Source organism: Leucopleurus acutus (genome assembly GCF_964270905.1).
Source record: "Leucopleurus acutus genome assembly, chromosome: 16".
NCBI lineage: Eukaryota > Metazoa > Chordata > Mammalia > Artiodactyla > Delphinidae > Leucopleurus > Leucopleurus acutus.
This window is the reverse complement of record NC_139158.1, coordinates 65795718-65817217: the sequence shown is the minus strand read 5'-3', so window position 1 is coordinate 65817217 and position 21500 is coordinate 65795718. Positions and strand designations below refer to the sequence as shown.

The 21500-nt window shown below is 57.4% G+C and overlaps 1 protein-coding gene across 2 annotated transcripts in view; it reads right to left on the bottom strand.

Moving 5' to 3' along the window:
* Positions 1-5782: 5782 nt before the first annotated feature.
* Positions 5783-21500, bottom strand: part of SRC (SRC proto-oncogene, non-receptor tyrosine kinase) — a 56200-nt gene continuing 40482 nt past the window's right edge. For both annotated transcript variants that reach the window (XM_082858224.1, XM_082858225.1), the window contains 9 exons: positions 17009-17107; positions 16730-16833; positions 14694-14843; positions 13038-13193; positions 10774-10953; positions 9773-9849; positions 8653-8806; positions 8359-8490; positions 5783-8062 (listed from right to left, as the gene is read on the bottom strand). In XM_082858224.1, the coding sequence (XP_082714350.1) occupies positions 7854-8062; positions 8359-8490; positions 8653-8806; positions 9773-9849; positions 10774-10953; positions 13038-13193; positions 14694-14843; positions 16730-16833; positions 17009-17107 (1261 nt within the window). In that variant the 3' untranslated portion in view covers positions 5783-7853. The remainder of the gene's footprint in view (positions 8063-8358; positions 8491-8652; positions 8807-9772; positions 9850-10773; positions 10954-13037; positions 13194-14693; positions 14844-16729; positions 16834-17008; positions 17108-21500) is intronic.

Sequence of the window (21500 nt, the reverse complement as noted above, 5' to 3'; positions counted from 1 at the left end):
GGGGGTGGGCAGAGAAACGAGGGGATGTGATGACTCGGTGGCTGTCCCACCCCAGCCCGCTGGCTCCCACCTCCTGGCCTTCGCATGGCTGTCCTGCTGCCTGGAGTGCTTCCCGCCGGGCCACAACCCTCCCTCCCCGCCCCGCTTCTCCACCTGCTGCCCTTGGGCCTCACTCAGCCCACTCCTCAGGGGAGCCCTCCCGGACGCTCTGTTCAAGCTCAGGACCCCGTCTCTACTCTACTGGGACCGTGGGCCTTTCTGCATCTGTTCTGCTCATCTGTCCTTCTGGACACTAAGTGCCTTGTCCACGGCTGCTCCCCAGCAGATTTTTCTCCCCCTGACCCCCTAAACCCCAACCGGGGTCAGGCATACAGTAGGTGCCCACCGGAAACGTGTTCAATGAATGCTTACACACCTGAGTGAGAGCAAAGCTGGAAGGCATTTAGGATGAATGTGGAAGGAAAAGGCTGAGGAGGGAGGAGGGAGGGAGAGCCCTGGAGGGCAACGGCAAGATGGGGCAGGCACAGCTGGGATAATCTAGATGGAGGTATGGGGGTGGGGCAGATTCCTGGGAGCTGGTGGGTAGTCGGGGCGCAGGGGGGGCGGTGATGCACTTCGCGGATACAGGCAAACACACGCGTACACGCGCACACGGCCGGGCAGGGGCAGCTGCTCCATGATGAGTGCTTTATGAAGAGCCTAGGGAATGAAAAGAAACACCTGCCCCCAGCTCATGGCAAGGAGAGGGGGCTACAGGGAGAGAGCCCACATTGGAAATTCAACAAGCCCGAAGATCTGGGAGGGCAGAAGGCCTGAGAGAGACACAGGGAGCCAGATCCCTGCTCCCCGGCAGACACGTAGACACCAGGGCCCCGCGTGTTTGTTGGGGGAATGAATGAATGAACAGGGGACCCCAGAGCAAGGGACAAACCTGTTAGGGTGAGAGAAATGGACAGAGAGGAGAGAGACTCAGGAGGCCGGGTGATACACACAACAGGTGGCTTTGATGCACTCAAACGGAAGTCAAGGGCAGTCCGCAGGGGGCAGAGTCGAGATGAAGAGAGATTCAGAGAGGGTGGACTGTGCAAAGGACACACAGCCTGCCCCCAACAGCCATTGCCCATGGTCAGCACAGACAAGGCACTCAGTAAACCTACAGCCCACCATACCTGTAGGTGCCCATGAAAAATGTTTTAATTTCTTTTAAAATCGGAAGAAAAATGAACTTTAACTCAAAGAAAATGTTTTCAGATATAATGTTAATATATTCAACTTTATATCAATGTTGTCATAAAATAGAATTTTTAAAAATATTTTTTATGGAGAAAGGGGTCCATGAAGGCAAAGCTGACTAGGGCCCGTGAAAGTCATAACGGGGCCCTGGTTGGGTGCCCAGCCTGGGACTGCATAACACAAGGCCAAGGTTAGGAAGGACGCTACTGCAGTGAGTGCTGGAGCCAAGGGAGCCAGGGAAGGGGCAATCAGGAGGCCTTCCCGAAGGAGGTGGATGTCCAGGCTGAAGGAAGGAAAGACGTGTCAGGCAGTCAGCGTGCCACTGGCGACTGGAGCCAGCCTGGCAAGGCCTGGAATGGCAGGTGAGGGAGATGGGGCTTCCTCCACCGGAGACAAAGGATTCTGAGCAGGGCCAGAGGTGGGAAGAAAAAAAGGAAGGCCACGGCACAGTGAGGGTGAGTGATGGTGAGTGCGGCCCAGGGCTGGAGGCTGAATGGTGGAGCCCTCCCCAGAGTGGGCAGGAGCGGACAGGAGTTGAGTTGAGGGTCAAAGGTGAGGTGCCCAGGGGATAGTCGCCAGGGAGACTGTCCAGGAGGGAGGCCTTGAGGCAGAGGCTGGAGGGAGCATGGGGCTGAGTCTGGGGCCAGGATGGGGAGTGAGTAGAAAGTGACCCCAGAAGCCAAGTCCCAGGAATCCCAGGGAAGGGGAAAGGGGTGGCCGAGAGGTTCATTCGCAGACATGCATGTACACAGATGCACACACACCAAGAGGGCGGCAAGAAACGGAAGAAGAGAAGGATACTTAATAAAATTGCAGGAAGTTGGAGGTGGGAGGTTGAGACAGACCCACTGGCACAGAGATCCAGCCGCAGACACACGCACCCACACACACGCAGGACAATCAGAGAAAGAGAAGGGCATTTAATGAGACCACAGCAAGGGGGAGGCATGGCGGCAGAGGCAGACACACAGATATTTGGACAGATGGACAGAAGGCAGAGCCCTGGATCCCACGGGACATACTCTGAGGGAAGCACAGCCCAGCACTTGGTGGGAAAAGCCCCAGGGAGGGAGGGCTGGGGAGACTGGGATGGACAGACAGACGGACAGAGCTCCATCTCCCAGCCTGATTCCCCCACCCCCATGCCACCCCCCCCCCATCTCCATCTCTATCTCCATGTTTCTGTCTCTGTCAGTCTCTCTTTTTCTCTCTGCAAACCACAGCTTTTTGGAGCCCCCAAGAGAAAAATGGGAAAAGAAGACAGAGATGAGAGAAAAAGACGAGGGACCATGTGTGTGCGTGTGTGTGTGTGTCCAGCACAAGGTCTAGTTGGAATTTTAGGAGGGAGGGAGGAGATGAAAGGAGCAGAGGATGAGCAAAGAGACCCACAGCAGCACGGAGCCGCAGCCTGGAAGGACCAGCAACACGCACGTGCCCTGAACACTGCACACATCACACACCCATTGCACACACTGGAAGTGCAACTGGTGGAAGGGAGGTCAATGAAAGCATGGAGAAAGGAAGACAGGGTGGGGGGGGCTGAGAAAGAGCCGGCACAGGGGGCCTGACACAGATCCACAGGCGAGCACGTGCACCCACACGGGCAAGCAGGGCTGCAGCAGGATGGGGCCCAAGGTTCACCTTTAATATAAGTTTTACATATGAATATCTGAAAGAATCGATAGGCCAGCAGCCCAGAGTGGCAGCCAGTAACTATGGGCCAGAGGATGGAGAGACAGAGAGAGAGACAAGGAGACACTGAAGCCACTGTGCAGAGCACAGGCGACAGGCCCAGATGGACACACACCCAGAGACATGCCCCATCCTTTCTAGGTGGGAGGGAGGGGGTAGAGAGCACAAATCACTGTCTTCTTGTATGTGCTTTTCTGTATCTTTCCTACCCTACTATAAGGAATTTTTTTTCCCATGGGGGCAAATATCATCTTACTTTTCTCAAAAAGAAAAAAAAAATGCATGTAGAATGAGAAAAACCACTGAAACCAGGAAGGGAAGGCGGAGGGGACGAGGGGGTCCCAGGGTCTCCAATCGCCTGAAGTGGGCTGGAAACTGAACAGGGCAGCAGAAGCAGGAACAGGCAGAGGGGGCAGTGAGATGATGGTCCCAGCAGAGTAGACGTCACTCGCCTTTTCGCTCTTTCTCTTGAAGAGTCGAGCAAAAGCAAACTGAACAGGGCTTCCCTGGTGGCACAGTGGTTGAGAATCTGCCTGCCAATGCACGGCACACGGGTTCGAGCCCCGGTCTGGGAGGATCCCACATGCCGCAGAGCAACTAAGCCCGTGAGCCACAATCCTGAGCCTGCGCGTCTGGAGCCTGGGCTCCGCAATAAGAGAGGCCGCGCTAGTAAGAGGCCCACGCACTGCGATGAAGAGTGGTCCCCCGCTCGCCACAACTAGAGAAAGTCCTCGCACAGAAAGGAAGACCCAACACAGTCAAGAATAAATAAATTAATTAATAAACTCCTACCCCCAACATCTAAATTAAAAAAAAAAAAAAGCAGAGGCTCAGAGTGGGGAAGTCAAAACCATTGGAGCCAGAGACAATAGGTGTGAGAGACAGAGCAAACTCCTGCCTCCCTTCTCTGATCAGACAGCACCCCGGTACGCTAGATCTGGGTGCTTCAGCCGGAATTCCCCAGCCCCTCAAGCTCTCATTCTAGGGGGGGAGCTGTGTGAATGGCCGTGACCACCCTTGCAAGTTCCAGGGGGTCAGGGAAAGCGCCCAGAGGTGGTCTGTGGCCTTTGAGATGTTTTGAAGGATGAAGAGGAGTTTGCCAGGTTGCAGAGAGGAAAGAAAGGGTACTCTAAGTCGTGGAAACAGCCTGGGCAAAGGCACGGAGGTGTGAGAGGGTCTGGAGGAGAACCAGAGCCGTACAGAGATTGATAAGGAAATAAAATCTGAGACGGAGACACAGAGAGAGAGACTAGAGAAATAGAGACGGCCACGAGGCACAGAGAAAAAGAGAAACTAGCAACAGTGAGAAACAGACACATACAGAAACGCAGACAGAAAATCAGAAGCACACAGAGAAAGACCAATTAGTGCGGGGGGAGGGGGTTTAGGGAAGAGGAAAGAACCACAAAAAATTGTGAAGACAAGAGAGCCAGGGCCAGAGAGCCTGAGAGAGAGCTGAAGAGGCACAGACAGACAAAGAGAGACAAAGACGGAGGAGGCAGAGAGAGAGACACACGCACTCAATCACTTGGTGAGACCGGCGAGAGACGGAGATAAAGGGGTCTCGGGGCTTCTTCCCCGGCTCGACCCGCGGCTCACCACCGCGCAGGCGCACTCCCGACCCGCCGCGTAGCGCGGACGAGCGCTTTGTCCCCGCCGGGGCTGGGGCGCGTCCCCGGGCTGGGCTGCTCGCAGGTGTCCTTGCGCCCCCCGGTGCATGGGGGCCCTGGCGGAGCGGCCGGCGCCCCGTGCACGCCCTGAGCCCACAAGCATCCACGCGGACACACACACTGCCCCGCGCAGACAAGCAGAGCCCCGCCACACACATCGGGGCCCGCGCCCTCGGGGGAGCCCACAGATTCAGGCAGAACCACCTAGAGTGGTGTCCCCGCAGTACACACAAATCTCTGCACACAGGGCCAGGAAAAACAGGTTCACACATCTGGACATCCAGACTCCCAGGCCACCTGGACACGTGTCCACACACCAACACAGACACCCATGAGCAAAGAGGGCCACACGCACACCCCAGTGAACACAAAGGCACACACCCACAAGCGCACACTCACACCCATGCTCCTACCTCTGCTCCCAAGACACATGTACACCCATGGGGTCTCCAGGTGTCCATTCTGACCGGACATTGTGGTATTTGGTTTGTGAAAATGACAGTGAACAGAGAAACATCCTGATTTTGAAATCTGTTTTTAATTATACAGATTAAACAGTGTTACTACGACGAGGTAACTTACATGGATCGGTGTGTGATCTGATATAAAAGACATTTCTTCCTATAGACTGTTGCAAATGAACTTCCCAGATTGTGTGCCTTGGTGGAGGGGAGGAGGGAGGAGAGGAAGGGTCTTTGGATCTTTCTGCAGGGTGCCCAGGGTTCTTTTGCTAACCCAGTCTCACCGACCCCCCACCCACCCAGCCCAGCACTGCTGGGAAACACACAGCACGCACACAGCCACATCTCCCTGTGAGGACATCCACAACTCCACAAGGGCCTGACAGCCCTGCGGGGCCCCCAGAGTGTCAACTGCCACCACCCACCCAGGGCAAAGAGTCTTCAACTGCTCACACTTCCTGCTCACGAGCCCTGGGCTTCGCCTGGTGCATCTCAGACATAAGCAAGGTTTCTGCCAGGCACAGTCACTCCCCAAACTCAGGGATGGATGTGCACACACAGCCTCATTCCAGAGATCTCCAATCTGATCATGTCCCGCTCTGGCCTCAAGCCCTCCAGCCACCAATGCTGCCTGCACAAAGGCCCCTCTGACACCGTCTGTCCTCACATCCCACCCCCTCTCACTCTCCAGCACACGATAGATACTCAAGAAACCGCTGACCAAACTCTGAGGTCTGTTTGTGTTTAATCAGACAATATGCAAAGTATTTACAACCAATTCCAAATCCCCCCTCCCCCCACAGGCCTCGGCCGTGGAACGCAGGAACCCCAGGCCCTGCCCAGAGCCGGGGGTCCCCTAGGCCTCTGCATAGTCATCTGAAATCTACAAAACACTGTTTGTTTAAAAAAAAAAAAAGACAGTATTAGGACACCTTATACAAAGGACACTGGGCAGTCAGAAGGGGATTTGGGAGCGCGCTGGGGTAAGTGAGTCCAGATTCGACTGGGACGGAGACGGGACAGGAGAAGACTTGGGTAATAAACATGTATAAAAGGAAGAGTTGAAATTTCACAGGCAGGTACCACTTGGCCTCCCTCCCCACTGGCAGGGCCTGGCTGGCTCGAGAACCCCTGGCAGCAGGAACGTTATTGCTGTGATGGGGGGCTGTGGGTGAAATGTACAACAGGTCTGGGGGACAGAGCAGAGGGCGTTTTTACATGTTAAATACGAACACACATGGAGGAACATACACGTGCACACACACACACACACACACACACACACACGCACACAGGGGCCCTTGGCAAGATGCCTACAAACTGTTGGCTGCCCCATTTAAGAAGGACACACTGAGGTCCAGGGAGAAGCCACCACATAGCCCAAGGGCCAAAACACGGTCTCCTGATGCCATGGGCTGAGCTCACCACGTGATGCCAGGCCACAGGGTCTGGACAGGAGTGGAGCAGTTGCAGAGGCCATGGCCACAAATGGAGGCAGACACTGCAGCCCAGAGAAGGAAGCAGGGGCTGCCAGAGGGCACACAGCCAGTCCTGGTGTGTGGCAATAGACACCCCAGTCCTCCCTCCTCACCCCAGTCTAGGCACTCCTTTCCGTACTCGTGAGTTAAAGGTGCCAACTTGGGGAGAAGAGCAGGGGCCAGGCGTTGAAATGACACAGGACAAACTGGGCGAAGGAGGACCTGGGGTTCCTTCCTGAGGCCAGGGCCTCCCAATCATTTGGATCTTCTATTTCTGCTTGATTGCCTCCAGAGCCGGTGAGCTCACTCCCTTTCATGATTGGCTAGCTCCAAAGGTCAAATACCTCCCACCTTCTGATTGAAACCTGCCTCCCTACCCTTGTACCTTTCATTTCTAGCTCAGCCCCACATCTGCCTCCACTCTCTCCCCCCACAATAGCCCACTGAGCAAACAGAGGCAGCAGGACTCTCTCTGCTATCTCTAACCCGTCCTCAGGCCCCTTGTCCCCTGGGCTGCCCCAGTCTGTCCACAGTGCCTCCAAGGACAATCCTGTTGGTTTCTGAGGAAGACAGAGGGAGCACCAGGTTCCAATCCCACCTCAACCCTGAACTGCTCTGTGGCCTTGGGCAAGTCACATCCCCTCTCTGGACTCAGTTTCCCCATGGGTAGTATGGGGACAAGGAATTGAAGATCTCTAAGGATCCCTCAGGTCTAAGAAGGGCAGGGTTTGAGGGAGGTGTCCACCCCACCCACCAGCAACAAGTCAAGCTAGGTCTCACCAGCCTGGGAGCCACAGCAGAGGGGGCTGGACCCAGCAGCCTCCACCAACAGGCGTTTCAGAAATGGGTGGCAAGGAGCAGGGTGGCAGGCAGGCCGAGGGCCAGTGGCCCATCACTCCTCTTTGGAAAGGCTCTTTGGCTAGCTCTGCAGACAGACCTGGGGTGGCGTGGAAGTGGGAAAGGGCCAGTGCGTGCAGTAGGTTGAGGCTAAGAAAAGGGTGCCCTCAGCCCGGCCCTTCTTCCCAGTTCCTCCTGCTGAGACGCACAGAGCTCCAGGAGGGAACGCAGGGAGGAGGTGTGCGGCTGGCCAGGGGCCGGGGCACAGTCACTGCGCCAGCCTTGGACCCCGCCCCCAGGGCGGCCCCAGGCCCCAAGCCCTTCCATGCCACAAAAGAGGGAGGGGCCTCGTCACTGGCAATTCAGCCCCACAGAGAGGATCAACGGGGGGCGGACAGGCAGAGGCAGGCAAGACCCCACGTCAGGGGCCACCCAGCTCAGCATCCAAGCCAAGAAGGCAGTCTGGCCCTGCAGCCCACGCCCTATAGGTTCTCTCCGGGCTGGTACTGGGGCTCGGTGGACGTGAAGTAGTCCTCCAGGAAGGCCTGCAGGTACTCGAAGGTGGGCCGCTCCTCTGGGTCCTTCCGCCAGCACTGGCACATGAGGTCATGCAGAGACTCGGGACACTCGGGCGGGCAGGGCATCCGGTAGCCCCTCTCCACCTGGTCCAGCACCTCGCGGTTCACCATCCCTGTGGGCAGAGGGAAGCATGAGTAGGCTGGCCCCACTGAGGGAAGTTGATGGGAACAACAGAGAGGGCTTCCTGCCTAGGAGAGGGTGGCTGTGACCGTGGGTAAGGCCCCCCCCCCCAAGGCTGGGAGCCCTCACCAAAGACAGAGCCTAAGATCAGATGGTCAACCTCTTTGTTATACAGATGGGGAAACGGAGGCCCTGGACGGGCTTTGACTTGCCCAAGGTCACCTGAGCAGAGGGGTCACTAGGGCAGGGGCAGCAGGACCAAAGATGGGCTGTGGGGAGCCCTCTTACCGGGGTAGGGCACCCGTCCCTTTGTCGTGAGCTCTGTCAGCAGGATCCCGAAGGACCACACGTCTGACTTGATGGTGAACCGGCCATAGAGGGCAGCTTCTGGAGCCGTCCACTTGATGGGGAATTTGGCACCTGCAGGACCGAGAAGGGTCGGGGGAGCTCAGGAGAACATCATGACCGCTCTGCCAGATAGGCACCATTCTTATCCCCACTTGACAGAGGAGGAAACTGAGGCTCAGAGAAGGGGTGTGACTGCCCACGGCCACACGGCATCTGCCGGGAGCCTCTGCCCACCTTGCCGGGCTGTGTACTCATTGTCTTCGATGAGCCGAGCCAGCCCAAAGTCAGCCACTTTGCACACGAGGCTTTCTCCAACCAGGATGTTGGCAGCACGGAGGTCTCGGTGGACATAGTTCATCCGCTCCACGTACGCCATGCCTGAAGCAATCTGTAGGCAGAACCCAGGAGCCTGGCTCAGGGGCCACCCTTTGCCCTTCCCAGATCACAGGGCACATGCCCAGGGGTGGTGTTGTCCCCAGGAGTGGATAGCCAACCAAATGCCCCACCCTTCCCAGTTCTTCAGGCAATGACGTCAATTTACAATAAATACTGTTGGCACAAAAAGCAGGACCAGTGCCCAGCAGGAGGAGGTAGCGTAGGGCAAAGGACAAAGGGCAGGCACAAGACAAGATGCAGCCAGGGAAGTGGGGCGACCATGCAAAAGAGGCCCAGATGCTCCCAGAGACACAGAGGAGCGTCAGGTCCTGCCTGTTGTCCCAAGTCCCCTCCCTGAACCTCAGTTTTCTCACCTGTCAAATGGAATAATAGCCATCTCTACCACCTGATTGTATTAAGGATTAAATTAAAAAGTAGTTGTTGGGGCTTCCCTGGTGGCGCAGTGGTTGAGAGTCTGCCTGCCGATGCAGGGGACACGGGTTCGTGCCCCAATCCGGGAAGATCCCACATGCCGCGGAGCGGCTGGGCCCGTGAGCCATGGCCGCTGAGCCTGCGCGTCTGGAGTCTGTGCTCCGCAACGGGAGAGGCCACAACAGTGAGAGGCCCACGTACCCCCCACCAAAAAAAAAAAAAAAAGTAGTTGTTGAGCACTGCCTACAGCAAGCAAGTACTAATACATGTTTGCTGAGTGACTGACATTGACAGAGAAGAAAACTGAGGTCTGAGGTCCCATAGCAAGTCAGTGACTCCTGATGCCCAGGTAAGGGCTCTTTCTTCTGCCCGAACCACCACTCACAGCACCTGTAAGTGGTCCCAGTAATACATGGGATGAGATCAGTGAGTGTGGGGCAACCAAGACAAGCTCCTTGGAGGGGGCGCTCAAGAGGCCAGACATGGCTGAACCAGGTGGGTCAGAGAGCTCAAGGCCAGGTGTGGGAGCGGGGAGGGGCTGGCTCACCTGAGCAGCCATGTCCACCAGCTGAGGCAGCCGCAGGTACTTGCCCGTCTCCCCCTTGAGAAAGTCCAGCAAACTCCCTGGAGAGAGAAAAAGCAGCTCTAGCCCCCGCCCTGTCCTCCCTGAGCCAGGAAGCAGTGACTCCCAGATCTCGTCCACCGGGGCAGGCCGGCCTCACTTTAAGCACACAGCAGATTTTGTGCAAACCCATCTCTGAATAAAGTCTGTGTTTGTCACTTAAAAGGCAAGCAGGATGGGAAACAACCAAATGTCCGCCTCTAGGCAAACAGAACTGTGGTATGGCTATACTACGGAATACTACTCAGCAACAAAAAGGAACAAACTACTGATACACACGACAAGAAGGAAAACCCTCGGATGTAAAAGATTTAGCTATACGAAATTCTAAAAGAAACAACTCTGCGAAGACATTAAGCCCATCAGCGGCTCTGTGGGTTTGGGGCTGCAGAGCACTGTCTGCAAAGGGGCGCGAGGGTGCTTCCTGGGGTGACGGCCATCTATATCTCGCTTGTGGTAGGAGACTCACAGCATAGCCATTTGTTAAACCTCACCGAACTGGACGCTTAAAATGGGTGTATTTTATCCCATGTAAATTATACCTCCAAAAAGTGGAATTTTGAAAAATAATTTATTTCAAAACCAAGTAAAAGTCAAGCCAGGAACTTGACCCAGATGTGCTGTGGCTCAGCTTGGAGGATTCAGGGAGTTCTCCTTCCAGCCCCAGAATGGCAAATGGCTTTACAAAACCAGCAAATGGGGGGACATAGATGCATCGTGGGAAATCATTAAAAACGAAATGAACGGAGAAAGGCAACCTTTGGTTTAACTTTCCATTGACCTGGGAAGTTGGTTCTTTCCATTCATTCCGCCTTTAAAGGCGTATGCTCTAGATGTGGTGGGAGGTGAAGCACGTCCCACCTGCCCTTTTGTGAGGACCCCAGCCAGGGCTCACCCATGTGTCCGCGCCATCACGCAGGCCTCACCCTTGCTCATGTACTCCGTGACGATGTAGATGGGCTCCTCAGACACCACCGCGTACAGCTGCACCAGCTTCTCATGCCTCAGTTTCTTCATGACCTGGGCCTCCTGAAGGAAGGCCTCCGGAGACATCGTGCCGGGCTTCAGAGTTTTGATGGCCACCCTGGTGGCGCCATTCCAGGTCCCTGCGTGGAAAGGGGTGCAGGCAGCCTCAGGGGAGGACCCCCATTCCCACCCCACAGGGACCAGGATCCGCCGGCCTGGGTACCAACTTCAGCTCTGGCGTCCCAGGCCACGTGACAAGCAAAGCCAAGGCCCAGCCCCTTTCTGGACCTCAGTGTCCCACCTGCACACAGGGCCCGCTCAAGAAACAGGAGCTGTTGTTCGGACGCTGATTATCAGAGACGTCCCCCAAAGCAGCACACTCATCTGAGAGTTGGGGGACCGTGGTTCCAACTCAACCGCCCTCTCCTGGGTAGGCATGCTCCTTCCGGTGGCCCGGGTGTTAGCAGATGGAGCATGTACTCGTGGGGGCGGGGGGTGAGGCAGAGCCGGCCTCAGAACAAGGCCACCAGAACCAGAGCTTGTCTCAAGCCACACTCCCCGAACAGTAAGGCATCACACTAAGTAGAAGGGCTCGGACGTCAGTCTGGCAGGAGTTTGGCTCCCACCTCTGCCTCCTCCCAGCAGTGAGACCATAGGTGAGCCAGTTCCCCTCTCTGAGCCTCGATTTTCTCATCCGGAAAATGGGGATGCTATAGTATCCACCTGTGGGCTGTTTGAGGATTAAATGAGATTTTAGCCACTGGGCCAAGCCCACTGTAAGGACACAGTTAATAATAGCTGCAGCTGTCATTTTATTATTATCTGGTTTTTACATTGTGAGGCCTTAGGGGAAGCTGTGCTCTAAACCAGTGTGTTTAATCTGAGTTTTGTCCCAGCCGGGCCTGAGGCGCCTTGGGCCCATTCCTGCCCATCGCTGGGCCTCCAGGTGCGAGCTGGGGCTCGGGCCCCTGTCTGTGGCCTTCCCGGCACAGGCCCTCTGGGCGCGCGTACCAGGCGCTTCGCGAGTCTACCTGGATCATCCAGGGAGGAACGGGAGCCTCCCCCACTGACTGTTCACCGCACGCCCGAGCCAGGAATGAGTTTTGCAGCCACAGGGATGGCTGACGCCATGGATTTTTCAGGTTTTGCTCACGTCCTCTTTTTGTGCCTGTGCCTGGGAGCTGGCTTCTCATCCCCCTCCCCTCTCCCCAGCTCAAAGCCTCCCCTTCCCTGACTTGGCCTGACCTCCAGCCTGCAGGCCTCTGTCCCTGCAGTGCTGCCACCCAGGAACCTCCTCTGCTCTCCTCCATCATCTCTTCCTCTGAAGGGAGGGAAGTGGTGGTGGTGACGCCAAGTGAATACTGCGGCTCAGATGAAACAACCTTGAAAACAGCACACGGCCATCCGCCCCCCCCCCCCCACAACATACACACCCCCTCGCTGGACGCGCAGGCTCACAACAGCCAGGCCTGCCTCACCGCTGCCTCTGCAACTCCTGTGTCAGCAGAAACCAAAGCAGAAGGGGGCCTGGGTTTTGTCAGGGCTGCGTGGCATTTGTTTTCAAGGACGGTTTGGCCGTCTCTCCAGAGTTAGACAGGAGATCATTAACAGGCCTGGAACACGCCAGACCCTGTACTCCTTCTGTGAGCGGGGGCTTCTCTTCCCACAGCTGAAGCTAACGTGTGGACTCACACGGGGCCAGCGTTCTCTCAACCCCACCAGGGTGTCCTATTATCACCAGTCCCATTTTACAGTTGGGAAGATCGAGGCTCTGTCCACGAGTGTGACAAAGGAGAGCTGTGCATGCAATAGCAGGTGGACTGGGTGGCATCCTGGAAGGCTTCCCAGAGGAAGTGGCACCTGAGCTTGGATCCGCAGGAGGGTGAGTGGTTGACTCGGAAAAATAGCCCTCCAGAGTGAAGCCACCCAGCCCAGGCCACACGGCACGTCACTGGGGCGTCACGATGCCCAGCCCTGAGCAGTTCTGGGTAAACAGGTACCACGGTGTGTGGAGGTGTGGCGGTCTACACCTCAACTTGCTGTCAGCCACCACTGGGGGAGCTCCATGTTGAAAGTAGGGCCCACTATTCAGCAGAGGTGATGGGGCTCGTGGAGGCGAAGGCTGGGGGACCCATGGGGCCTTGAGCTGCCACTTTGGACAGACATCTGCCCAGTTCGCAGGTGGGCACATGGCGGGGTGTGCGGGGCCGGGGCAAGGCCTTACCCATCCACACCTCTCCGAAGCAGCCCTGGCCCAGCTTGACCTCCAGCCGCAGCGACTCCCGGGGGATCTCCCAGGCATCCTTGGCCAGGCCCTGAGTCTGTGGCTTGGACATGGGGCACACAGTGGTGAGGCGGTGGCACAGGCCATCAGCGTGTTCTGAAGACAGAGGCAGGGAGGTGGAGTTCAGGCCCGGCGTCCGTGCTGGGGTCTCCATGTCCCGCAGACTTACACACTGTATGCACACAGGCTTCGGGGAGGCACAGGACACCCCCAAGGCCAGGCATCCATACCTATGTGTACACAACCGTCCCCAACACAGGCCCACACCGCCTCGTGCATCTGCTCCCTGAGTCATTCATTCATTCATTCATCAGACTTTAAGCGGGGGCTACCTAGGCAGGTGCCAGGGACCCAGTGGAAACCTGCCCTCAGGGAGTGCATAGTCCAGGACGACACCCAACTTCCCTTAATCACCTCCGAGGACCACGAGTGTGACAGAGGAGAGCTGTGCATGCAATAGCAGGTGGGCTGGGTGGCATCCTGGAAGGCTTCCCAGAGGAAGCAGCACCTGAGCTTGGATCCACAGGAGAGTGAGTGGTTGACTCAGGAAAATAGCCCTCCAGGCAGAGGGCACGCTGCCTCATGCATGTGCAAAGGCCCTGAGGGAGAAATAAGCCCCTGGGTTGGAGGAACTGAAAGGAGGCCAGGGGGCTGCTGGAGAGTGACTGGGGGAAGGAGGGCCCCAGGTAAGGCAGGGAGGCCAGCCAGGTTTAGACTACCCAAGGCCTCAGAGGCCACATGGGCGTCTTTATCCTAAAATTCCAAGGTAACCCCTGGAGGGTTTTGATCTGGGGGAACGGGGTTCAGAATGAAACCTACAGTGGTGACCAAGGGGACAGAGCGGGGTGGCAGATCCTAGAGGGAGTCGGGAGGCCTAGCCAACAGAGGAGGAGTAGCGTGCGCTCTCAGGAAAGGCCACACCTGCACGCGCAGGCCACGGCCACGTGCCACAGGCCCACAGACACCCACAGAGAGCTGTCCACGTGGGAGCACCCAGGCCATGCGCCTCAGTCCAGCCGGGCAGCCCTGAACATCCAGACGGATCGGCCACACTCCCGCACACTCGGCCTGGCCCGCGCTCACGACCTGCGCACGTGAGCTCCCCGCCTGCGCGCTCTCTCTCCCGCTCTCTGCTACAATCCAATCAATAGAGCCGCCCCCTCCTTGTCTCCCGGTAACCAGTTCTAACTGGTCCTAAGGCTGCAGGGGCAAATGACACCGGCCTATGCCCCCTCCTTCCCAGCTCACTCCTCCAGGCAGCCCCCTCCTCACCAGGCAGCTGCAGAGGAGGAGAGAGGACAGAGGGACAGGTTGGGGTGGGGGGAGGGAAGAGGGGAAACAGGCAAGAGAGGGCACAGGGAGGAGAGAAGGAAAAAAGAGGGGGTGGGAGGAGGGAGAAAGGGGAGAGGAAGAGGCGGGGAGGGGAACAGGAGCCCATACCCCCAGGGTGACAGAAGTCCTGGCCCTTCTTGGCCCCAAAGCCCCCCTCCTCAGGGTCTGCAGCTCATAGGATAGGCGGAGACCCCCGTGTGCTCTCCGAGGGCCTACACTCCCCTGCGCCCAGCTGGCCGCCGCGGAGGCCTGCCCGGCACTCACTGGAGTAGTAGGCGACCAGCTGCTGCAGGCTGTTGAACTGGGTGCGCGAGGTGATGTAGAAGCCGCCGCTGTCCAGCTTGCGGATCTTGTAGTGCTTCACGTTGAGGCCCTTGGCGTTGTCGAAGTCAGACACTGAGAGGCAGTAGGCGCCTGCAGGGCAGGCCAAAGAGGAGCCGTGACCACCATGCCGGCCCACCGAAGGGCCACGGCACCGAGCACACCTACCCAGCACGGGACGGAAGGGAGGCACAGGCAGAGCCAGGTCTGGTCCAGCCTGTCTCTGAGCACCCAGTTCTGGGGCGGCCACTGGGGCAGAGCTAAAGGACAAAGGGGCACCTGACCGGAGAGCCTTTCCATGAACGCTTGGCCCTAGCAAGACCTCTGAAGCCCAGGTGTGCATCCCAACTGTGTGACCTGAGCGAGTGGCTAGCCCTCTCTGGGCCTCGGTTTCCTCCGCTGCACAATGGGGCTACTTCCCGGGCTGCTGGGGAGATTCAATGAGCCTACATATAAGAGGGCCTGACACACAGTAGGTGCTCGATAAATGCTGGCAGGGAGCCTAACAGGAATGGTCCCGAGTGGCTGTGTGTCCCTGGCCTAACTGCCTTCCCTCTGTGGGTCTGCCCACGGGCACACTGTCCGGGCCCTGCCCCTTCCTGAAGACTCCAGGCTCAGGCAGGAGCCAGTGGCTGGCTGAGGCTGGGGCGATCCTGGGCAGAAGACCACGTACTGGGTGTGGCCTGAAGGCTGCCAGAGCTAAGCTGGGCCAATCCCGACGGCCCCTCCCTGTTTCCCTTGAGCCTGGAAGAGCTCTGGGCTGGAAAAGTTTCCTTCTGCCCAACAGGCCTGGCTAAGCCTGAGCCTAAGAGATGCCTGGGGTGGCATCAGGGAACAAGGCTGAGCCCCAGGGGTAGGGGAGGAGGCTCCAGGGGCCAGAGAAAGCCTTTCGCGGGAAGCAGCACACGGGCCTCATGCTAGAAGCCCAGTCCGCACAGCCCACAAAACCTCTGGACAATCCTCAGGTGGGGGTTACAATCTCCAGTGTAAAGAAGGGAAAATGAGGCCCAGAGAAGGAAAGCAGCTAGCCTCAGGTCACCCAGCAAGTCAGGCACAGAGCTGGGACTTGAACCCATACCTGGGTCTCTAAAGCCTGCATTGGACAGCCATGACTTTCTACAGATGGCCAGGCCGTGTGCGTATAGAAGCCACAGGCCTGAGTCTAAGGCCGAGCCCTGACCACATGTGCACACACACAGGCATGCCTGTGTCCAGTGGCTGTATGATCGCACAGGTCCACACTCCCTAGGCCCTTGGGCACAAGGACAAACCCGTAACAATTCACTCCCACACAGCAACCCACAGACAACGCCACCCCCATGTGTGCACACACATGCCTGGACCCACACACGGCATGCACAGCCACATGACCTCTCAGAAATGCACACACATGACACAGATGCTCTGCCTTCCCATCTCCCACTGAGCCCCAGGCCCACAGGAAGCGGGAGCTTCATAGCTATGGTGATGGAGAGTCTGCAACCCACGTGCGGAGGGGCTGGAGAGAAAGGGGTGATCATTCTCTGGTGGGGAGGAAGAACAGGAGAGGAAGAGAGGCCAGGACTGTTGGGGGAAGGGCAAAGCCAGGTCCCAGCACCCAGTCCAGCCCCTGAGGCCCCTAGAGAAGGGGAAGGAGAGGGGCCCATCGCATCAACACCCTCCCTGGGAACAGCCTTTTGCTCTGTGACCCTCAGACTCCCTGACAACCTGTGCCCATTCCTCACCTGAGGAACCTGAGGCCAGAGAGGCTGGCCTCTTTTGCTGCACCTGTTGCATCATCTTTTGCTGCATCTCTGGTCAACCCAGAGTGACTCAGTGTTCCTCAAATGGACCTCCCTGCCTTTGATCCTGTCTTTTTCTCTAGCTAGAGGGCTCTTCCCACCCCACTCCATATACCAAACTCCTATTCATTCCACAATACCCGGCTCAAATAACCCACAAAAGGCTCAGTTCCCACTGGTCAGCAGAAGCACTCATACCTTTCGTGGTCTCACTTTCTCGCACTAGGAAGGTCCCTCTTGGGTTCTCCGCATTGAGCAGTAACCGCTCTGACTCCCGTCTGGTGATCTTGCCAAAGTACCACCTGGGGAGGGAGGTGGAAGGATGGTGCTGGTGGTCCAGGCTTCCACCCACCCACAGTGCCTCTTCCTGGGATGTGGCTGGGGCCCTGGGCAGCCAGACCTCCCACTCTAGCCCAGGAGAGAAGCTCTGAACTGGCAGCGATGGTAAGCAAGCAGGAGGCCAGAGTCGATACTCACTCCTCGGCCTGGATGGAGTCGGAGGGCGCGACGTAGTTGCTGGGGATATAGCCCGTCTGTCCTGTGCTGAGTGAGTGGGCCAGCCACCAGTCTCCCTCTCTGAGCAGGGAGAGAGGGAGGGAGCAAAGGAGAAGGGAACGATCAGCAATGGAGCCCGATGCCTGCAAACTTTATAGGTGCTGTGCTGGGGGCTGTTGAGGCTGAGTGAGGTGCAGGGAACAGTGAGATCAGGCCTCTCACAGCTGCCAGGCCGAGGCGGCCTGGGACTCTTCCCCTCCCTACCCCAGATGCCTCTTGGCCAAAGCTGACTCAGATGACAAGGCCCGAATTCACGGGGCAGAGTCCTGGGACAGGAAGTGATCTGCTTTCCTTCAGACAGAACAAGCAGTCTCAAGATGCCAAGAGCCGCCTTGGGATTGAGGGAGGGAGTTCCCTGTCTTTGGGGAGCAAGCAAGTTGTAACAGGAGAAGATTCCTCCTGAGATGGATGTCAAATCAGACCTTCAAAGCCTCCCCAAGTCCTGAGATTTGGAAGCCCAAGCCTGGGAGCTGGTAAGACCTGAGTGGAGGCAAGGGGTGGCTCTTTGGGGGCTTGGTGACAATCCAGGCACCAACCCTGCAAACTGGAGCAATGCTTGCCTTTGTCACAGATCATGGGTCACACCCACAGGGCTCCTTGACTGAAAACTACAGGCCTCCTCCTGCAGCCTACCCATCTATGGGGGAAACTGAGGCCAGAGGGGGCTGGGACTTGCCCAAAGTCACACAGCGAGTCATGTCAGAGGGAGCTGAGGTGGCAGAGCCCCAGTACCCAGGGCCCTCTACACTAATTGCCCCATGAGGAGGAGGTGATGGGGACAGGGTGATGGGCGGGAAGAGCCCCCGGCAGGGCGGGTCCCCTGGGTCTGGGTGGGAGTGGGGAGGGGGCAGAAGTACCTTTGCAGCCATCTGAATGTGAACCAGGTCTGGCTGGAGCGGGGGTCCAGAGACACAGAGGAGGGAGGAGAAAGCGAGAGCCCAACAGGAAAGAAGAGGCAGAAATGGGGGTGGTGAGAGAGAGAGAGGCAGAAAGAGCGAGGGAGAGAGCTGAGCGCCAGGCGGTGCTGGGGACGGGGGAGGGGGGACAAGGCGGGGCAGCCACTAGGGCTTCGCATCCAAAGCAATCCAAGGGGACAGGGAGAGGGTCTATGGGGAGGGAGGAGAGGCCAATGGGAAGGGCTGCCTGGGAAATAGGGTCCAGCCCCCTCCCATTCCCACTGTGCAGATGGGAAGACTGAGGCTAGAGAAGCAAAGGCCTCTGCTCAAGGTCACGTCACGCAGCCAGGCCCAGGTTCCTAACTCCCAGGTGAGAAGGAAGCCTTCCCTACAGGGTGCAGCAGGGCTTCATACCTTGCTGAGCTTCTCAATCCAAGGCTGCCTTTGACCTCATCACAACCCTGAGAAGACACACAGCAAGCAGGATGTGCTCCCCCACTCCCTATCACCGGGACACAAAGGGAGAAAGGCCCTTGCCCACAGCCACAGTCTGGACTTGAACCTGGATCCCTGGCTCCTGGTTTTTCTGAGCTGCCTCTGACCCATATTCTTCAGCCCATTTTGAAGATGGAGAAGTTGAGGCCGGGAGAGAGTGGGGCTGGGGGAGCTCTCTGAGAACAGGTGAGTACAGGCGAGCATCCCAGAGCCAGGGGCCCAGCCAGGTGGGCCGAGGCTCAACCAGAGAGTGTGGGTCCCTTCTGGATGGAGTGAGGTGAAGAGAGAGAGATTGGGGCTGTGCGGTCTGACTTGGCTGTGAGATCACCGCACGCATGCTCAGGCGGGGGCACAAGCTCACATGGGGGTCTCTGCGGGAGAGGGAGGGCCCTGGAGTAAGAGGGCGAGGCCCGCCTCAAGGAAAGAGCCTAAAGATGCCCAGGCCCTCCATCTACCTCTCTGTGTGCCCCCACATAGGGTGGGGGATCCACACTTGTCTGTCCCATTTGACCCTCAAGGCCAACCTGCTAAGAAGGAAGGCAGGCCACAGCCCCCCAGATGATGAAACTATGGCTCAGAGATGTCTAGGGACCAGCCCAAGGACACACAGCACCCAGGCTGGAGTAACCCAGCACGTTCTTTGTAGAGTTGGGGAAACTGAGGCACAGAGTGGGGCAGAGGCTTCCCAAGGCTACACAGCAAGGACTCAAATCACAGGGAAGAACTGAGATCTTCCAGTCCCAAGTCTTCATTTCACCAAGGGGGAAAATAAGGCATAGAGAAGGGCGGTGATTTGCCCAAAACCACACAGCGAATCAACAGCAGAGCAAGGGTGAGAACCAGGGCCCCTGTGTGCCCACAGCCAGACACAGCAGGCCTCCTGGACCCCTGCACCCTCCCCAGGCCTCTCAGAGGCTCAGAGACCCTCAGAGAAACCAGGGGAAGATGGAGGAGGAGGCAGCAGGACTGGGCCGAGGTCTAGGTCAGAGACTACAAAATGAGGCAGATTGACAAAGCCAGAGTGTGCAAGCTGGCTGGCCTCTGGGAAGCCCCCAGCCACCCACTCACAGTGGAAGGCCGGCAGGAGCTTGTGCCCAGGGGCCAACCAAGCAGGGCCCCAGAAGCAAGGGTGAGGGTTCAGCTCTGCTGACACTACCCAGACTTCTGCCAGCAGAGCCTCCACCTGCCTGACATCAGCCCATGTGTGAGTTTGGGCTCACAGTCCAGTTTGGGGGTTTTATTTCACAAGGGCAGGGATGAAGGTGCGCTGCAATCTCACTAAGGATCCAAGATCCACCTTCAGCCTGGCCCCAGCTTGAGAGGTACATCAGAGCCTGAGCGCCAGAATCAGGGCGTCCTGGCGCCAGCCCAGCTCACCACTTGCAGGCTGCATTACCTTGGCCCTGCAGGACCTTGGTCCTCATCTGCAGGAAGGGGATACCCATGCCTCCCTCTGAGGATGTAAAATACTGGCACAGGGCCTGGCACGTAGTAGGTGCTCAGCATGCATGAGCTGTTAGTATCTTGATTTGGCTAAAAAAAGAAAAGCAATTAAATCTGCACCTCTGTGGTACTCCTCCCCACTCTCCAAAATGTTTTTAAAAACCAAAGCAGCTCAGTTCCAGTCTCCGATAAGGATTTGCTGTGTGACCTTGGGCAAGTACCCTATCCTCTCTGGGTCTTAGTTTCCTCATCTGTAAAAAGGAGATAATATTCACAAAATCTCCCGTGCAGGCAAAGTGTGTAAATCAGTCAGCTTCAAGCCAGGCTTTGGGTAAGCTGATTACTGTGATTATCATCTGAGCCTCAGTTTGCCCACCTGTGAAATGGAGATATCAAGCCCCATCTTCCCATGCCAACAGTCTGGGAGGCTCAAACCTGCTTCAGGTGGCTGTGAGCTGTCTCAGCCAAGGACCAGGGACTGCCCTCACGATGAGGGGCCCCATAGCTTCCCAGATCAGTCCAGTCTGGTGGGGATACCGATCTGCGCCCGGCTCAGAAGTAACAGCGGTGTAAACCTAACAGGTTGAGCAGATGTACTGCATCTGGCGCCTTCCCTAGGGCCTGGTTCCTATCAGATAGGCAGGAAGAGGGAAGGAAGGGAATCACACATTCCCTGCCTGACTCCTCACCCTCCCACATATGGCAAGAGGAGAAAGCACTGGACCAGGAGTCCCCAAGCAACAATTTTACATCCCAACTGCTGTCACTAGCTGTGTGACTTCACGCTACTGACCTCACCTCTCTGAGCCTCAGGATCCTCTTTTTGGAGCCTAATCCTTGTGGGTAACTCAGGCTGGCGTGTGCATTGGGAGTGTGGCCGCTTTGGAACCTGGGACATTATGCCAGGTGGGTCCTGCTGTTTAACTCATTTGGGCTGTTGGAACTGGCCAGAGGAGCCGTTTGGGGATTACAGGCAAGCCAGGGCAGCTGGGTACGGCCCAGGCAGTCAAGTTTCCGAGCCCTGAGGCCTGGACCCATGGTTGGTGGGGAGAGAGCAGGGTGAGGCCAAGGCAAGTCGTGTGAGGAGGGCCGGAAGGGGTCCCTCACCCCATGGTGGGAAGTAGAACTGGAGTGCCCAGGGCAAGGGGACAGAAGCCAGTGCCTGCTGGAGCACTGCCCCAGAGAAGCTGCTGGAATCATCTGGGTAGGAGGAAAGGGCAATTTAGGAAGCATCCCAGAGTCAGACCCAGAGGGGCTCTGACTCCTGAAGACTTAGACACCGGGGCAGGGGCTCAGGGCAGTCACACCTCAGACCCCAGTGGCTTCCTCGGACCCAAGACCACACAGTACCCAGGATTCTAGGAGCAGAACCGTTTGGCATGGAGATCCAGGGAGTGCGGGCTCCAGGCTGCTACTGTGAGGACCCCAACCCAGCCAGCCCTGGCCAAACCCCAACAGACAGGCTCAGCCTTAAGCTCTCCCTCCCCGACTCCCAGCCCAGTCACAGGTTAGACTCAGAAAGTCCCTCATTCCTGCAGGGAGAGGGGTTGGAGCAGGGGGTTCACAATAATAGACCTTAA